Genomic DNA, 19,965 nt, shown 5'->3' with positions numbered 1-19,965 from the left:
CTAGGGACCCATAACCATACTGCCCTTCTCCTGGGCACCCGCAGCCATGCAGTCCTTCTCCTGGGAACCCACAACCATATTGCCCTTCTCTGTGGTAGAGACCCCTGGAGTCAGGGTCAGTCATTGCTCCATAGTGCATGGCATGAAAGCCCACACAGCGTGATACACAAATGGATGTGGGATTTTTTTTTTAACTTGCAGACACAGCAGTTGATATGACGTTGTTTTTTGGTTTTGGTTTTTCAAAATATCCAATTAAATATTGTCACACAGTGTTTGAAGATGGATCTCCACTATCAATGTAATTTTATCTATCAGAAATAAACACCAATATAAAAAATATTGTCCTTATATCACTGAATATGAGTTTTCAGCTTCGTGTTCTAAGTTGGTTCTACAGATATCCTTAGATTCGGCCGTATTTGGCACTGAACAGGTTTTTTGTTCTCTCCACCTTTCAGGGAACTTAGAGACGTGCTTCCACTGAACTTAAAGCCGCAGTTCTCTTAATGGCAGGCATCACCAGAAGCGAGTCTCTGGGTAAAATGGCAACCTTCCTTGTGGTTTCTAGTTATTTAAGATACTGGATCACAGCATCAATAAATGTAACAATCACCACCAGTTAGTGAACGTAAACAAACACACAAGTCTTGTTTACATACTTGGGGACGAAGGAGAGCATGCTGGGGGTAACAAGCGAGTCTTTGCACATGCCCACACAGCTGCTTATGGTCAAAGGCTGAAAGTGTGAGTTTGTCTGTCAATGCCCTCACAAATGGCACAGAATTATTCTGCCACTGAACCAAAGAATTGCAGTGTTTGGGACTTTGGCACTACTATAACAAAAACATTCTTATTGAATATTAACTTTTAGTCATGACTTAAAAAGTCATAATAAAGGGCTTTTAAATGTTCACATTAGCTACAAAAGAAGGCAAACATATTGTACATGTGTATGCACATAGAAATTCACATAAATGTGCACACACACACATACACACACACACAACTGGACCATGTTTCCTAGCTGAGAAAACATGTTTTCATTGCTAAGTATAATGTTTCTAAACAGGAGGACAGAAAACTGAACACAGGCATAAGTTTATCTTGGTCTTGATTTTTGGACTTGGCCTCATGTAGCCCCGTGAATCCCACTGTGTCTCTATGACTGGTCTTGAATTATAAACCTTCCACATTTTGCAAAGTGCTGATATGACAGGCTCTGCCACCACACAGGGATCTAAACTCATCTGGAAAAGGGCATTCAGCTTCCATTATAGTAAGTAGCCGGATGGTGGTTATAGCCCTCTTTAAATAATTTTCTTCCACAGGCCAGGGTTGGAAGTCCCTACCAGGGGAAAGAAGCCACCTGGGCTGACTTTTGTAAGGAGAACCACCCCGGAGCAGCATAAACAGGTCCTCTGCCTACTGAGACCCATTCCCAAGCAAACATCAGTGCAAGAGTCACCTCCTCACTCCCCGCTACAAAGAAATCTGTCCAGAAAACAAATTCCAAGGAACTGAGAAGACTTTTCAACATTTCTGCAATATTTAGCCTCAACAATGCAATTTAATCACAAAAAAGTTGACATTTGGACTCGCGGTGATCCAAGTTATCAGTTAACATACTTTTTATCATCAACACTTAAAAAAATAAATCAGATAATAATATGGCTTCAAGTGCAGAAATAAATATGCATTTCTGAGGGGCCTTGCATTATCTCTGGCTTTCCTCCTGTTTCGGCTCTAAGGACAGTCTCTCCCCGAGTTTTCTAATAAGTTCTGCTAGGTCTTCTGTGTTCTGTGACTTTTCTTCCAGGAGTTCATACCGGAGACTTGAGATGTCTTGCTTAATTTCCTTCAGTTCCCCTGTGAAGTGGAAGTATAAAAAGAAGTTAGCTGTGAATACAAAATGCAAACCAGTGATTTTAGGTTAGGAAAAGGACAGCCCCGGCAGTGTTCTGAATCTTTTTAAAGTAGATAGCTTCCCAGTCATAGAAGGTTTCTATTTTCTCAGGGAAGAAAAGTAATTATAGAAAAAATTTAATTGTCTGGAGGCTGTTGCAGAGTTGGGGTAGCAGGTTTTCACCTTTCCATGCACTCCATCAAAACCCCATAAATATGAGAATGTTTCTTCTAGCCTAGGCCATCTGTAGACAAAACTTGCTCCCTGTTATTTTGGGCCATTGATGGTTGTGCTCACAGAAAGTATTGATTGTTGCCATGATGAGACCTAGAATCATCATGGAGACTAAGTAGCATCTGGAGCACTGTGAGGGACTTGGGACAAGACACAGGAAGCAGCAGCTCAGCTCCCTGGCAGCTCAGTTCCCTGGGCAACGGTCCCAGCAGAATCAAAGGGGGAAAGTGAGTTGAGCACAGCTGCTCACCTCTTTCTGCTTCTTGACAGCAGACACAGTATAACAGTTGCCTCCAGTTCCTGCAACAGCATGGTGGGCTGACCTCTCGGACAGCAGCACAGGACTAACCTTCCCCCTTCCTTAAATTGCTTTGTCAGGTGTGTTGTCACAGCAGTGGGAAAAGCCACTAATAAGGTGGAGGGAGGTTGTTCTGTATGCCCTCCTGAGGCTCGCCCACCATGCCCATCTCTCTCTCACCTCTGCATCAACACGCAGCCCGCTCACACAGAAAAACTTCATCCTTACAGTCAACTCACCTTCATTCACCTCATCACTCTCCTTATCAATTTGTGCCTGCAAGACGTATCTTTTAATGAGTCTCTTCATGATTTTCTAGGCAAGACAAGAAGAAAGCCATTTCAGCGTTATGTTCATGCAGACCTCTCATTTGGACTATGTTTCTGGTCTATCTGTCTTTAGAAGTGATGGCTATCGAATCTCAGGGAAGATTTAGCTCACAGGAAGTATATATTTCCATATTTTATTTTTCTTATGAAAGCAACTGTCACATTACTTGGGCTAATGGCTCTAAAGTTAGTCCTCAAAAAGAGCTTGATGTTGGAGCAAACATTTAATTCTTTGTGTCTCTTCTTGTCTTATTTAATAGAGCACAGACTTCCTGTGAGACACATTAAAGACTCGTGCAGAACTCTTTGAGGAAGTGAGGAGTCAAACAATGTCCAGCCCCCATGCTACCAAGAACTGTAGCCCTTTTTGTTGTGTAGTTACTTTAGCAATCACCAAATTCAATGCATAAAGCTTCTCCAGTCCCTGGGCTTATGTAACTATAAATATAAAATGCAAATTAGTAGACACAATTGTACAGGAAGCTCTTACATTACTAACCCAAATCTCTTACTACTTAAAACCCAAATTAAAAGGTAAGTAATACACTTCTGTGCTAAAGAAGGTCACACGAAAGGAAACTTTAAGTGTCCATTAATAGTGAATTTTTAACTGAATATCATTTATTTAAATAAGAAATAAATCCATTGATAGTCATAAGAATATAGGTCACAGTGAAAGCACACACTATAGAACTGTTACAACTTACTATTAATTCATCTGTAACATGCTATATATTACATACATAAAATTGTACATGTACATACACATATACAACCAGCTGATAGAATTTTCACAAGGAATCTATCATTATTTCACATTTTTTCACTAAAAAATGTTAAGCAAACTTTTCTCTTTGGAACTATTCTTAAAGATTTTTATTTTAAATTGTGTATGTGTATCTGTGCGCAGGTATATGCACAAGAGTGTAGGTGCCCTGGGATGTCCACAGGGGCCAATCTGATGTCCTGGAGCTAAAGTTGCAGGCGGTTGTGAGCTGCAATGTGGGTGACGGGAACTAAACTTGGGTCCTCTATAACAACAGCAAGTGCTCCTAAGTTGAACCATTCTCTCTTCCTTTGTAAGGTTAGCCTTTTCCAACGAATCTAGGCTCTGAGCTCCATGATTATCTATTTACATATTCCCCACGTAGAAAGTACTCCATAAGCACTTGTTGAGTGGCTGCAACCTTCGATGCTGAAAAAAAAAATCTTGATATTTCATTTTAACAAAGTTCAGAACCTGACCTTAACAAACAGCAAGGTTTATATCTTTTTTGTTTGTTTGTTTTTGTTTTTCGAGACAGGGTTTCTCTGTGCAGCCTTGTCTGTCCAGGATCTCCTTTGGTAGACCAATTGGCCTTGAAATCACAGAGATCTATCTGCCTCTGCCTCCCGAGTGCTGGGGTTACAGGTGTGTGTCACCACAGACCAGCACTAGCGTTGTATGTGCTTACCTGATATTGTCGTGGAGGGTTACTGAAACTGTTTAAATGGAAATCTTCTGAGCTCCGTATACTTGATTGTTTGTTCTGTGCCAGCTACAAAAACAATTAGAAAGTCATGTTTAATTTGTATTGTTAAGTAATGTGTGAGAGATTATTCGCTACATGTGTGAACTAGTAATCTGGTGCATTTGTCTTAATTTCAAAATACTCTGTCTTGTATAAGAAGTGGTCCTGCACGTGTGGTCAACCCCTCTGTTGCTACTGGAGATTGTGTGTGGAGCCTCTCAGATTTTGTGGCTCTCATAACACTCTTCTGGGTCATTTCCGACATCACCTCTCAACAGGTAAATGTGTGGTGCAAGGGGACTTTGTGGTGATGGCATCAACAGTCTGTTGGTGAGAAGATATCCATTGTCTGATTGCCAAACCTACACCTGCCCTAGAGCCTCACCAGAACACCACTGGGCCTCACCAAACATGGGGGCTTTAGTTAACCCATCTCAATTTGGAGATCTAGACAGTGTCCCCTTTCACTTGTACTCTTCTCTAATATTCCATTGTGGCAGGACTTTTTAAGAAATCGGTAATACACAATAAATGTGGTAACTAACCACATTAGCATGCTCTGAAGCTGGCTGAGAACTCTTCGATGCATTTTTTTTCTAGACAAAAAACTGATTTTTATCAATTAACATATGGAATTGGGCAAAACAGAATACCTCTAAATCTGTATATCTTGAGGACAAACCATTTCTGAACAGAATAAAACCTCTCCAACTCTCTGTGAAGCTATTCATGGTCTACATTCCCTGAGGACATTACAGTGCCTGCTGGGAAAGCTCCTTGCTTTAAGCACCATGCAATGACTCCAATGTGCTGTATTAACCCAGCATAGAAATTCTTATCTAATTTGTATTGTCAATAATGTGTGAGACTATTAGTTACATGTGTGACCTAAGAGTCTGCGGTATGTAAGTGAGTGCATCTGTACATATGGACCCATTTTGACTTGCATGCCCTGTTAAATAACATGTCCACACATGTATCCATGGGACAAACATGCACCCAGGGCCTTTTTCATGGAGGGAGCTGTGTCAGACTGCAGATATCGAAAGAAGACTAAATTTCCATGGCCCAGAAAAATGCCATCCATAGGCAGAGGAGCACAGCAACGCTGGGGAGGCTCATGCAGACAGTGTGCAAACTTGAAAGCAGCACTTTTTCTCCTTTTCGTTCACCTCTTTTGAAAATGTCAGTAAAAGATCCACATATTAATTTATGTTGACTTTTAGAATCACTAACACCTAGTGCTAGCATTTATCAAATTAAGCAAGAATATGCAGTAAGGATGACTGAAAAGAAGATCTATGGGGACCTAAAGACAGGTCCTAACGTGGCTCTGTCTCTAACCTTCATTCCTCATGGATCCCCGGCAAGGCGCTGAGCCTTGCTACCATCCATTTTGATAATGAAGGCTGTAGTCTACTTGATGCCCACTCCCTCCCTAACTTATGAAGTCAGAAGATGACAGGAAGCCCCAGCACACCGAGTACACCGTCTATCATTTTAGATCACACTGGGAAAGGTGATTTCTAAAGTGTGATTTTCCCCTGAAAGCAGCTTTGTTTAAGGAGCTCAGCTTCAAGCCACGCATACCCTCCTACCACCCAAGTTATGACACAGCACGGGGCAGGAAAGGCTTATAATCCAAGGCGAGGCTCTAGATAAAAGGCAACTGCATGGCTCATGCCTTTGGCTTGCTGACTGCTTCCTGAGCTCAATGTCACTATCTTTCTTGTCTTAAAGACCCCAGTACAGCAAATGGAGAGGTGGAAATCAGAAAGCAATGTGAAAACTTCTTTGTATTGGAACCTTCGAGAGTAAGAAACTATGGTTCTTCATACTCAGACATGTAAAACCTCTCTGTGAAAGCAGTTTCCCAGCACATCAGGCCTGAGGACACACAGTCTTTTCTTTTAGCCCGATACTTTGTGACTGCCACACAGGTCATCTCTTGCTTGCTTTCCATTGTGTTTGCCATCCCATCCCCTAAACCTTTCCTTCTTTGTGCTCCTTAAAGCACAAGCTCTTTAGAAGAACCTTTCCCTGCCCAGCTCATGAGAAGACAAGTCCTGAACTGCTCAGGCCTTCTGTTTTCTCTGTAGTCCCTGTCAGTGCCAGCAAGGATGCTCACGCTGGCTCGGTTGCACAGCTATTGTCTTTATGTGTCTAGTCTTGGCAGAGGCTTAATCCAGGGTTTCTTGTGATAGTACTAACATACAGCAGGCGCTCAATCGTTGCTGATTTGTGTAAGCAATGAAGTGGTGGGTGCTTTTCCATCACTGGTGGAACACACTGGGTTTATGTAGATTTTGTTAGGTTAGCATGCCCAGTAGGAGCTCTTAACTAGTTAATGGTAGCTTAGCTTCATGGTAGACATGTATTTGAAACACAGGGAATAGCTTTGAGGCACAGCAGATGTCTTACAGACTGTGACAGACTGGATACATCACAGAGATGGTAACAGCTCCAGGAAAGGCAGAGATGACACTCTGTTTGCTTTCTAAGGTGCTGATCTTGAGATCCAAGGACCAAAGCGTGTTCCCATGCTTCCTCACAAGTACATGCCCAGTGCGCACAGTCTTGATTTCTTGGTTATGACAGCATCGAAATTGACATCTTCATCTGGAAAATTCTTCAGTGTATGCAGAATCCTGTGCATTGCATAACGGTCAGCAGCATGCCTGGTTCCTAAGCCCTAGATGTTGACAGCAACCCCCTACCTCAGTACAACAACCCCAAAATCTCCAAATCAAGCACATCCTTGTGGAAGGTCAATGGAAGATCACTCCAACTAACAGACTGAATGGTTCATGAGCAAGCAGATATTAATTCATACCAATCATTTTGTGGCTCGTTCTGCTTTGAAGTACCAGGTTTGAGACATAAATATGTTATTTCAGAAAAATAGTATTATCATTTTCCAATACATCAAAGCAACCCAACAAACAGTTACTTTAAAATTGAATAAGGCAATGAAATAATGTATAAGAGGAAATGAACCCAATGTGCACAGAAACATTGTCACCACTTGGTGGCACAAACTCCTAGTTTATCATCTGGCCGGTGGCCGGCTGCCTAGAAAGCTGCAACAGCAGCATGTTTGCCCTTTCTCTCATACAAGGGAATTCAGTTGCCAATATGAAGAATATTTAAATGTTAGAGATGTAGGCCCAAAGGACTGGGTGCAAGCTTTCTTCTTGCTAATCTTAAATACGCATGCTGTCCCATTCAGAACAAAGCATGAACCACTCTTAAAAATAAAACTTAGCAACTTAACAGGGCACAGCAACGCATGACTATAGTCCCAGCACTCAGCAGGCAGAGACTGGGAGATCTCTGTGAGTTCCAGGCCAGCCTGGTGTACAGAGTGAGTCCAGGATAGCCAAGGCTGCACAGAGAAACCCTGTCTTGAAAACAGAAACAAGTTATGCATTTTTGGAAGATACGGGATAAACTTCATGAGGCTGCACATGCAAGTGCTGTACCATGAACTACACTCCAAGTCCATTTCTGCAGTCTATATGCCTTTTCTTTGTCATTTCCTGTTTGATATTAGCATGTTTTTATCCTACAGACTATAGAATCCGTGTGATAAACATTAAATAAAACTTGTATTTCTCATTCAGAGATGGAAGTAAGCTTGTGTCCTTGAAATGTCTTGCCTTTCTGAACATACAGAGCGTTCTGGAAGTATTCTTGTCACTGTAAGGATTAAATTACCAGCAGCTAGGGGAAAAGCAAGGAACTAAAAAGGTGGAGATGATGTGCTCAGGCATCACAAAATGCAATTGTGAGATGGAACACAGTGTGCACTGTTGGTAACCCTCCTGTCTTAGAACTAAGCAGCTGTGGGCTTGGATTTGAATTGTCACTTGTCCAAGACTGGAAGTTAGACAAAGTATTCCACTTCTCTGAGCTTAGAGACATAATGGAGGAAATAATATTGCAGAAGAAAACGTGTCTGGATTCTACAGCTTGGAATGGTTTGAAGCCAGTTCACACATGGTCTCATGTAGTTGATGTATGCTGGGGACACTCTGCAAACATTGCTTGTGATTGATGTGCCTAAGCCAATGACTAAGGCATTTACAGAACTACAGTGCGGTTCCCCCATCATCTCTTAAGGTCTTGTGTTTCTTTCCTTTTGGGCAGGTTCTTACCACATGGCTTTGGATTGCCTAGGATTCACTATGTCGACCACGTTGGTTTCGAGCAGCAATCCTCTCCTGCCTGAGCACTAGGATTCGAAGCATGAGCTACCATAACCAGCCTCCCCAGAGCGTTCATGCCTTGCTTCTTATATTATTTCATTTCTATTAGTCTTCCCTTGAGACTGTTGTAACTATAAGTAAGGAACCAGCCTGAGAGACTCATAAAATTTGTGCAAATTCTTAGCTGGAATGCAATGGGAAAATCAATATAATGATGATGAGTGCATGCTTGCGTGTGTGTGTGTGTGTGTGTGTGTGTGTGTGTGTGTGTGTGTGTGTGTGTACTGCTAAGCATAACCAACATATGCTAATGCTGGTGCCATTTCTCAATTAATGTATGCTGGCTTCCAAATGACATAATGATTTTCCATTATCATTACTGTTTTTTCCACTTACTAATTCACTTATTTCCAATTCTGTTTCCCAGATAGCCCCATTTTCGTTACTCAGCTGGACTGCTTTTGTTTTCTGTTTGTGCCCTTCTCTGGAAGTTGTAGGCCTAGTCTCATTTCTCTATCCCCACGTGACTATGAAGTGTGTGCTTGTGTTTAATCTTCCCTCTCCTGCAATAATAATTAAAATAACAAGTACCTGCTCTATTCTACTCCATCGCAGACATTATCATAAGCTCTTTATCTGCATTAACTGATTTGATGTTCTCTCTGCTCTCACTCTCGGGTACCAGTGTGCTTGCTGCCTACCTTCTCCAGATAGGGGAGGAGCTGTCAAGGTAGCGCTTCTAAGCATAACTCATATAGCCATTCACCACCGTGAGGAAATCCCTTGTAAGTATTCAGTTTTGCTCTGTGTTTTCAAAGTCTTCCTGCCATACCATCACCACAGCCAGGCGCAGGAAGCCTCTGCTGTGAGCAGATAATAAATGCTTGCGAGTTGTGAGCCACATACTATTTCTGCTGCATTCTTCCCTTGTTTTTTTCTATAATTCTTTACAGTATAAACACACACACACACACACACACACACACACACCATGAACTACATCAGTACAAACGAAATCAAGCTGATGAGCAACCATAGCTGAAAACAGTGCTTTGAGAGTCCCATCCACTGGCCCCTAACCAACACGCCAGCCTCTCCATAGAGAAAATGGACCTCGCGACTCTCTTGACAATCTTATTGATTTCCCTCTAAGTCTCCCCTGTCTGTGCCATTTTTAAATGCCTGGTGTCTCCAGGGAAAGAGAAATAGCACTCTGAGTGGCCAAACCCTGCCAATCCCCCACAACCCTGAACAACTGTCTTGTAGCTGCAGGTATTTTCATATCACCTTATACTATTACTCCCAGACTCCTTTGCGGTAACTAAAGCCGCAAGCTGCAGCAGGCCTCATGGGTTTCTGGGTGTGTCGTCCATGCATGCCTCATTCCTACCACCCTTCCTGCTTGGGATCCTGTTCCATGGAAGTTTTTCCCAAGACATTTCTAATATATATTCAAATATATAATATATCCTAGTATATTTCATATAAATTGCTTTGGAGTCTTTATATAAGGAGTAAATTGTACTTATCACTTCTTTTTATGTGTATGGGTGTTTTGCCTGCATGTATGTCTGTGAACCACAGGCCATGCCAGGTACCCATGGAGGCCCGAAGACTTCAGGTTGTGAGCCATATGGGTGCTGGGAATTGAACCCTGATCCTATGAAAGATTAGCCAATGCTCTTAGCCACTGAGCCATCTCTCCAGGAGGAGGATGTCCAAGTCTTCTTACTCTAGACCTTTCCATCAGGTCCTGGTTTAAAGTGGGAAATGGCTGGCAGACTCGTGGCTGAGATGGTAAGAAAGGAACCAGAGAGGCTTGAGACCATGATCACACAAACCCTGAGCATATACGTGTTTTGGTGTGGGGCATAAAATATTCAGTTAAAAACAGACAGCTGTGACCTCCCTCTTGGCCTTTTCTCTCCTTGGGGCAACTTCACAATGCGTGTATGGCCAAGTAGAACAACAGAAGTGCTTCTGGGATTCAGCTAGCCAGCCAGGCTTCTTTGTGACAGGAAGTAAAGCTGTCATCTGTGTTCATGACAAGAAAACTCTAAGAGAATCACAGCCACTCACCCTTAACAAGCTCCATCCACCATCTCACCGGGGCAGGTTAAATGAGAAAAGAAAATGAAAACAACTGCCCGTCCTTCACCCATCATGATTTGGGATTTTTATTATGTGCAGCAGAACACAATGCCTTCCTGACAAACTGCTGTCCTTAGTCATTTTGTTGAGCTTCTCTTTAGTGACTGTTGAAACCCTGTGACCTGTAACTAATGAGGAAGGGAGTAAATAGCCTTATCACTGAGGATTTGGTGTCTCCAATTTAGGAGGCTTGTGTGTCTTGAGATACCTGGCTCATTACGACCGGTACTGGCTACAACATCTGTTGAGTCCTCACGGCATCTTTGTAAACAGCTTCTTGCTGCCTGACAGACACCACTAGCTGTGTGTGCTCTAGTGTTGTTAACACTTACCTGCCGGAAGAGTGCCTCCTTCCTCTCACTAGCCTTGTGCCTCACTACCAGTCAGTACCCACACAGTCATGGTTAACATGTTGCTTACAGCCGGGATGGTGGCGCACGCCTTTAATCCCAGCAGTTGGAAGGCAGAGGCAGGTAGATCTTTGTGAGTTCGAGGCCAACGTGGTCTACAAAGTGAGTCCAGGACAGCCAAGGTTACACAGAGAAACCCTGTCTCGAAAATAACAAACAAACAAACAAAACAAAACAAAAATATTGCTTACACATGCGCTGATTTCCCTTTGTAAAAGAACATAGGTGCCTTCTCGCTTCTCATTTGCAAAGGCTTTGAAAGTTGTTATAATAGTTGCCAATAGAATTAATGTGTGTGTCTGTTAATGTGCGTTGGTATTTTGCCCACTTGCATGGCTATGCATACCCATTGCCTGTGGAAGCAAGAAGAAGGCACTGGATTCCCTGGTACTGGAGTTGCAGAAGATCGTGAGCCACCATGTGGATGTTGAGGCTTAAAACCTATTTCTATGGAAGAGCAGCCAATGCGCTTAACCACTGAGCCATCTCTCCAGCCACTGCTGCCCATCCCTGAACTGTGCTTCCAGACACTGCCTTTTTTTTTTTCTCTGACAAGATAACTTTAATCCTGGGCAACCTAGGTGTGCCTTCTTATTTTCAAGTGTTATCTTACCTGATTTCTGTCAAGTGAAAATTTTGATAGATCTTCATGACTTCCCAAGATTTCAAATTTCTTTTCTTCATTTCTCTTTTAAAGACAGATATTAAAATGAGTGCAGCAGTGTGGTCAATGGTTATTCTTCATCCCATATTCCAAAGTCTACCTGTTCTAATTCCCCACTAAGTTTCAATGATAGAAACACAATCTTTAATTTTTTTTTAAGTCTTCCTTATGGCAAGTTCTTGGACATTTATTTAAACAGTAATTTTCTCATGTTACAAATTTAATCAAACCTGACAACTATATACTTAATTAAATCGAATAAAGAGAGTTTTTTTTCCACTTAACCCACTGACTCCTCTGGTCTGGAGGAAGACTACAGAGGCATGTTTTCCTCAACTTTCTATGTAGAATTACTTAGAATTTTAAAAGCACTTTCCATGTTGGTTTTGTTTAATTTCTGCAGCACAGATGGAATTTGGATTCCTATTGCTGCCAGGACACTAGAACCCTTGGCTCTTTTCCTCACTTAGAGGCCCACACAACTGGTGCCAAAGAGAGGAGTAATTGAAAAACATTTTTCTTTCCATCTTATGACAGAATCTTAACATTTCAAAAACCCTCAAATCACTTCATTCATTGGCCCACCAAGGCTAGGAAGAACCGTCTCAGTCACTAATGTTAGATACCCACAGTTTCCTGATTGGCTACAGTGACAGACAACCCTCCTTCCTAAGGTTGTCCACTGTGCTACTGGGCAGATCTTATCATTATGAGCTTGTTCTTTCACAAAATTAAAATTGAACTATTTATAACTTTTGTTCATTGCCTTCTCATTTTTGTTGAGACCAAAAAAAAAAAAAAAAAAAAAAAAAATGCCTATAATCTCTAACCAAAAGTGAATGTTCTAAAAAGATTGTTGTTCCCCTCAAATACCCCTCTTAGAAGAAGCTGGCAGCTCCTTTAATTATTCAAATACACCCTCTGATGCTTACCTGTCCCCACCATCACCCACCTCCACTGAAAGTAGCTTACACTCCTCCTTGGTGTGCTATCAGCACCAATGAAGGAGCCTTGTGCGGGCAAACGCAGCATTGTGTATGCATTTGAAATATGTCCGAACACACTGGAAGCCTCCAACCCCATCATTTGAGCACTATTGATCTGTGCTTCCTTGAGATCAACTTGCCTACCATGATATTGCTTTCAATCAGTAATCTTACACCTTCTCCATCAAACACCTTGTTGCAGACACTGGCCTCCCACACCGTGTGTGAGCAATCACTCCTGACCCTGTAATGCAGATGTCATGTCAGAGTCAGCCAGGCCCCTGTCAGCTATCCATAACTGTTAATCATTACTAACAGTGAAGTGAGTTTGATGGGCACCAACAGCACAACAAGGCCCTGATTACTCTCACTTTCAGTATCTATGCCACATGATTTAGTTACATTTCATGATGTTTTTACACTCTTTTGGGTAGGAAATGCCCAATGTGATCTCATCAGACAATCACCACGCCAAGGACCATCACATATGCATTTACGAGGAGTGAGAACAGAGGACCACTCATTCACAGACAGGATCTTTAAAAGGGTATGGCTCAATGGTTGCCATGCTGAGAGCCACTGTGACCATAGAGACAAATGAACGAAGTAATCACCTTGTTCATCTCTGCATCTTCTTGGAAGCCTTTCTTATTATGACCCTGGACCAGCTCAGACATCCATTTCTTAAATTTCAACAGGAGATAAAGCAGGGACTTTGGGCTCGGCACCAGATTGAAGGGGACAGGAAGTGTCCTTCCCTCCTCAAAGTAGGAAAACCACAATTTGGCCCTTGCAAACTTCCACTCCACATCAGCATCATCCTGTACAAAAGACATGACGACTGTTCAGCATAAAAACAGAGCTATGAGGTTCTTCCAACACCGTGCGGCTAGGTATAAGAGGCAATGGTTACACATGGCCTAAGATTCCCAAGACTGAGATGCCTGAGGTACATGGAACCCACATTCTTTCTTAAGTCAGCTTCGAATTTTCCTGGACAACTGACCTCGAAAGTCACATATGTTTATAAGCATGCTGTAAGGCATCACGTATACTTTCTTACACTCCTAACCACTCTGTGAACAAGTGTTCTTCATTCCATCACACATTCACTGAAGATACTTCTGGAAGACAAGCTCACACAGTCATCACCAATTTGAGATGGATTCTGAGCATAGTTCAAAAAAGATTTGGACAGTAGAATTATTTTTAAGAAATGTTTTCCTTTTTTGTTGTTGTTATTTTGAAATAGAGTCTTACTGTATAACCTAGGCAGGTATGAAACCCATGCTGATCCATCTGCCTCAGTCTTACAAATTTTAGAATTATGGGCTTAGGCTACCACACCTAGCTGTTGGCAATAATTGTTGACTAAACCAAATAATTCATCACTAGGCACAGTGGCATGCGTATCTGGAAGGATCTGGGGCTTAAAGACATCCCCTGCTATGTAGCAAGTTCTAGACTACCTTGAACTATATAGGATTATATCTCAAAAAGTAAAGTAAATCAAAAAACCTACAAAATAAAAAAATTCACCTTGATATAGTATTTTTGAGTTCTAAGAAGCAGTAATAAATTAGACACCGCGACTCCTCATACGTAGCTCCCTTGGCATATCCCATCAGTACTGCATTTAAAGGCAAAGTTAAACTTTTTCTGCATTCCTAGACCAACACAAACATGGAGAGCCGGGAAATGATGAAGCAGGGAGAGAATGCTTCATCCCTTTGATTACTTGGTCCTCACAATACGTGAAACATGTAAACGTGTACTGTACAAACATATGGACTTCATACCTCAATTTCCTGGAATGAACTGTTGATCATTGCAATTAACATGTTTAGCAAAACAATGACCATCGTGACATTATAGACGCCGTACAGAACATAACCAATGTTCTCAATGAATTTGTGATTGTAGTTGATGACCACCGACTTCACTTCAGAAAGCCCAAATATAGCCCAGAACAGTGTCTTAAAGCTTTCCTCAACCCTGGGAAAACAAACAACAGAAAAGGGAACCATGAGAAAAAATAATAAAAATAATAATAATAGCATCATCAAAAATCTGAGTCGTTTCAACATCCCTGCAAACTACTAGGTACTCATGAGAAAACTGCTCATCTGAATGTTTAGCTTCCTTTCTGTATAATGGGCAAACCACAGCTCTAGGTTCATGGCAAAGGTGTGATGTCGTGCATGTGAAACATATAGCTTGGGTTTTAGCATTGACTAGACAGCCAAGGCCATGACGTAACCATAAGTAGCAACACTGGTGCTTAAATGATCGATGGATTTTGCATTGGAAAAGTTAAATGAATTACTTGAAAATTACAACTTGCTAGTGTGATTTCAGGCTCTAGTTCATCTGTACTTCCATTCACCCAAAATAAATAGAAAACAATAGCATATATCAGAGAATTTGACATTATAAATATAGATAGTGGCACCAGAATTCCTGGCATGCCCTGAGAAGAAATGTGATGCTTTAGGCATGATCACTTGTCTAGTGTTAAGCTCATGTGTTTAACCCAGTTGGTTTACTTTTCCCTTGAAAAAACATGCACTTGAGAAGAATATGAAAAACAGTAGGCTTTTCTTCAGATGTTATTTGTCATGTGACCTGGAGGCTCTAACATTTAAGACATCTGTTCCAGCACAAATTATTCACAGTGTGTATGTCAGGGGAGGGTGGATGTAAGTCATAATCTTGTAGCTGTTGCTACTTATAATCTATTCAATGATAGGTTCTGGGAAAGTGAACTGGGAGAGCAGCTGTCCTCATACCCAGTGCCCTGGGAGTGCCCACTAAAGAGAAAGGCACAGGTTCAAGGACCCTGCATGCTACTTAGCAAATAACATCAACACTTATGCAGCCTCTAAACGTAGCTTAGCTTGTGAGTTTTGGTTTCTTCTTTTGGGGACAGTAGATAACAAAGGTATGTGTGGGAGGTGGTTTCCATATAATCTGGCTCTACAAATATTTATCATAGAAAGGTTTCTATATAGTAGTCTTCTTGCAGTCCGCTTTAAAAATCTCCTCGTCTTGCTGAAGAAGACCTGGAGAGGAGGTCTGACTCAAAGCATACTGCTATTTAGCAACTCCCCTTCCAATCTGCAGTTCCTGCCGTCACGACAGTTAGCACCACGTACGTTGTGAAGGCTTCATTCTGTTTTGCACCAACATAGTAGGAGTAGAGGTTGAACATTCCAATCATGAAGGCTACAAACACCATGATGAATATGACCATGAATTTGAAGATATCTTTTACTGTTCTTCCAAGTGAAATCTGCAGAGGTCCAAAGCTTTCATTTGCTGGTAAAATGTAAGCTATTCTGGAGAAACTTAAAACCACAGCAATTGCATAAAGACCTTCAGAGATGATTTGAGGATCAGAAGGGTCCCACTTAATCCTGGCTAGGGAAAAAAAACAGAGACAAGGATTACGGTAAGTTCCTATGGGTTGCTTATTTAGGCAAATTCTTTTCTGATAAAAATAAATATATTGTCACATTTCTCAAGTAGAAGTCTCTGGTCTGAAGAACATCTCAGTGCAAGATGTTTTACATGATTGGGGTGCTTTTCTATGGATTCTCCATAGAGTATAGTTCCTAATCTGTAAAACTCCCAGCAGACCAGTTGAACAAATGCTTCTATTGGTAGCTATATATGCAACTGAAAGAATGTATACAAATCGCCCTCTAAGGTTAATTTTATTGCTCCCTCTCTAATGATGAGGTAGAACTGCTCCGAGAGCTCTCACAACCTTTGAAATTTTACTAAGTTCACATGCAGCATTTATTATTCAATCTCGAACTATAACTACAAAATAATGTCCTATATAAAGGCCTATAGTCTTGTTATTTAAATTTACTAGGAATACTTTTTATTGGTCATTGAAGCAAGTGTATTTTTGCTACAATTTTTTATATAATTCATTAATCATTTCTTCTGGCATTATTACATCAAGCCATCAAAACCCACTTAAGAAACCATTATGAAGAAATGCAAAACAGCGTGTAAGAAGCAGGAAAATATGATTATAAATTTGAATTTGCTTATTTTCAGGGAACTGGAATTAGGAGAGGATAACACATAACTTATGAATATGGTTTCTTTTTATAGTGTTTTGGCTATTGCATATAAATAGATATTTTGAGTATATTTCAAGACTCCTTAAATAAAAACAGGATTGAAATAAATACTAAGAATTCATAGTGAGGAGGCTTTACTAATTCACACATTGAAACCACAATGTGCCAGTTGAATGTTAATAGACTTCTTATCAAAGAGTTTGCAATAAATTTTTAAAAGAATTATATTTCCCCTCAAGCCAAGTTTCTATGGGAAGGATCATTTTCCTTTGGCAAATATTGGCATTTATTTCCATTCCTTAGTCACTTTTCACCTGGTTTGTTAACCTGGGATGGTAACAAGTCTACTTTGATCATGTGACTGGAAGTGGCATCTTTCTCATGGGGCTTCTCTGGTCACACAGAGGCATCCATCAAGATCAACCACTTACTGCCATCGCCAAGCCACCCCCCCATTGAGAACACTGCCCTGGCCCATTGCTTGCTGGAAATTGGATGATAATTATTGCAAATTCTGAAGCTCGGTCTCAGTGATCCGTCTGGCTCAGGCTTATAACATCTACCCTTTTATCAGGTTTAGGAATGCTGATTGGGACACCAGGACGCCATTCCATATTCATTTATTTACTTGTTTGTTTTATCTCTCAACTCATTTAATGGATAGTCAGAAAGTGTGCCATTACTATTTACTGAGGGCCCTCCCAAAGACTTCAAAAGTTATTTTGCTATGAAACAGTTTATATATCTTAGAAGGGGAAATTTTCAAATATAAACTTTTTAAACTCATGTGTGTGTTCTGTATCACATATGTTGATATATCATACTGATTAAATTAATGTAATTAACATATCAATCACCTCACATACTTTTCGGGGTGGTAAGAACATTTGAAATGTACAGTCTTAGCAGTTTTCCCATGTGCAGTACACCGTTGGTAGCTACAGCTACTATGCTCTACGGCAGAACACCAGCTTGTGGCTGGTGTCTGTCTGACTACAGTATTTTCTTCTCTCTGACCCATATGACTCCATTTATGACAACCACCATTATGAAGGGGGATCATGAGGTTTTTTTTCCATCCAGTCTTGTTTCATGTAGCATGATGTTCACCATAGCCTTTGCAATAATCATGTTCTTTCTTATTTAAAGCCAAATGTCATTTATCATGTATACACAATTCACATGTGAACTTCCCTCTTTCTGTTTCAACATTTCACAGTTATTGAATGCATTCAATTAGACAAATGTCTGATGAACTCCTTCCACCATCATGCCGTCCTATCAAATGGTCAGAGAAAGCCTGCATTAAGAAGTCATATTTGGCCAGGGGTAGTGACACTCACCTTTAACCAGAAGGCATATGTAGGCTGATCTCTGAGTGTTGATGGCCAGCCTGACCTACAAAGAAAGTTCTAGGACAACCAGGACTACACAAAGAAACCCTGCCGACAAAGAAGAAGAAGAGAAGAAGAAGAGGAGGAGGAGGAGGAGGAGGAGGAGGAGGAGGAGGAATCCATATTTGATGTATTATTACTACTCAAAGCCGTTCTTACAGAAGCACCTCAAATGGAGCTTGCTCAGGTCTATGCATTAGATAAACAGTCAAGTGAGTTTAAAAAGCAAAGCAATCTATGGGTTACTGAAATAGATGAGGGGGAGGGGCCCACAATGAGATCTCTTCTTTCTTACACTGCTACAGAAAAGAACTGCAGCCACAATAAAAGATTTTACAAGAAATTAGAAGGAAGAGGATTCTTTCATGATATGGAAGACAGATATCCTGTTCTACCTATTTTTTTTTTTTACCACTGTCTAATGTGAACTATCTAAATAGACTAGGAAAAATAGTATATCTGGAGATGGGACTCAGTGATTAAGAGTGTTTGGTGCTCTTGCAAAGGACCCGAACTCAGTTCCCAGCACCCGTGCTGAACACCTCAGTCCCCTGTAACTCCAGCTTCAGTGCATCTAATACCTTCTTCTGGGCTCTTTGGAAACTTGGTCTTATAAGAGTAACACCTAAAAGACTCATAAATAAAAAGAAAAAGATAATAGAAAAGACATAAATGTAAGGTCTGATACAGGGATTCTCAGAACATGTGGCATGTATCCACTTGATCCAGAGATAATATGAGATAGTTCTTGTGATTAATAAAGGTTTCCAGTCAGAAGATAAATCAGAGAGAGGCAGAAAGCACAAGTCTTTGTATAAGGATTTATTCTTCAAATACAGACGCTATCAAAACAATTTTGTGCGAGTTGTGGAAAAAACTATTATCACTGATGTTTCTTTCACAAGAAAATATTTTATCTTTACTAGTTTACACAGTGATATAAACTCACCCAGATTGTAGTATTTGACGTTGTCCCCCAGTGTGACTTTTGTCAAGTCCTTCAAAGTGTCATTGGCATCGATGATGCTCTGGGCTTTGGATGCATGCCAGAAGGCCATAAATCTTGCAATGAATGATGCTGCAAAGATAGCCAGCATCCCAAAATCAAGCATATTCCACAGCTCAAATAAATACTCTTTGGGGCCTTGAGTCCAGATTTCTTTACATTCAGCCCATATCATGCCTGCATCAGTAAAGGATTAATATATCAGATCAACTTCATTCTAACTTTAGTTCTTCCATGAAGAAAAACAGTTAGAAAGGTCTCACCTGATAGTCATAGCACTGTAAACTTATCCCTAGCCTTCCGTCCCCATCGCCAGAAACCCCAGGCCAACAATATCATCGAGTTACCAAAAATCAATCAAGGGATATTAATCAAGAATCTCAAGTGAAAAGTATCACATTGATCTTTTATTTCTACTAATGGAAAACACACAAAATGTCCACTATATTAACCAAACACAATATACGCACACACTCAAAATGGAAGGGCTCACACTTTCACAACGGAGTCACATAAACATTTGATATGACTTTGTATAAACTATTGTGAATTACAGGTCACGTAAATAGCCTGCTCACCTCCAACTACAGAACCTTTCTCGGCCATGAGCCTCAGCTACCACCTTCTGAAAACCACTTCCACTTTTCCTTCTGTGAGCCACTCCCAGCCTAAGACTGAGACACACATAGGACTCCTCTGATGGGGACTCTGGTTTGAAGACTAATGGCCCTGCCATACTTCTCTTAGTCTGAGTGACAGCTTGGACACGTC

The 19,965-nt window shown here is 41.0% G+C and overlaps 1 protein-coding gene across 1 annotated transcript in view; it reads right to left on the bottom strand.

Moving 5' to 3' along the window:
* Positions 1 to 1,428: 1,428 nt before the first annotated feature.
* Trpc6 (transient receptor potential cation channel subfamily C member 6) overlaps positions 1,429 to 19,965 on the bottom strand; it is a 117,346-nt gene continuing 98,809 nt past the window's right edge. Inside the window, exons 6-13 of the mRNA XM_051155900.1 lie at positions 19,138 to 19,371; positions 15,853 to 16,117; positions 14,497 to 14,692; positions 13,312 to 13,518; positions 11,661 to 11,735; positions 4,222 to 4,305; positions 2,678 to 2,753; positions 1,429 to 1,869 (exon numbers count right to left, since the gene is read on the bottom strand). Coding sequence (XP_051011857.1) covers positions 1,718 to 1,869; positions 2,678 to 2,753; positions 4,222 to 4,305; positions 11,661 to 11,735; positions 13,312 to 13,518; positions 14,497 to 14,692; positions 15,853 to 16,117; positions 19,138 to 19,371 — 1,289 coding nt within the window. The 3' untranslated portion in view covers positions 1,429 to 1,717. The remainder of the gene's footprint in view (positions 1,870 to 2,677; positions 2,754 to 4,221; positions 4,306 to 11,660; positions 11,736 to 13,311; positions 13,519 to 14,496; positions 14,693 to 15,852; positions 16,118 to 19,137; positions 19,372 to 19,965) is intronic.

This window comes from Acomys russatus, chromosome 14 (assembly GCF_903995435.1).
Source record: "Acomys russatus chromosome 14, mAcoRus1.1, whole genome shotgun sequence".
In the NCBI taxonomy this organism is placed as follows: domain Eukaryota; kingdom Metazoa; phylum Chordata; class Mammalia; order Rodentia; family Muridae; genus Acomys; species Acomys russatus.
The sequence above is the reverse complement of the archived record's forward strand: the minus strand, read 5'-3'. Positions and strand labels throughout refer to the sequence as shown.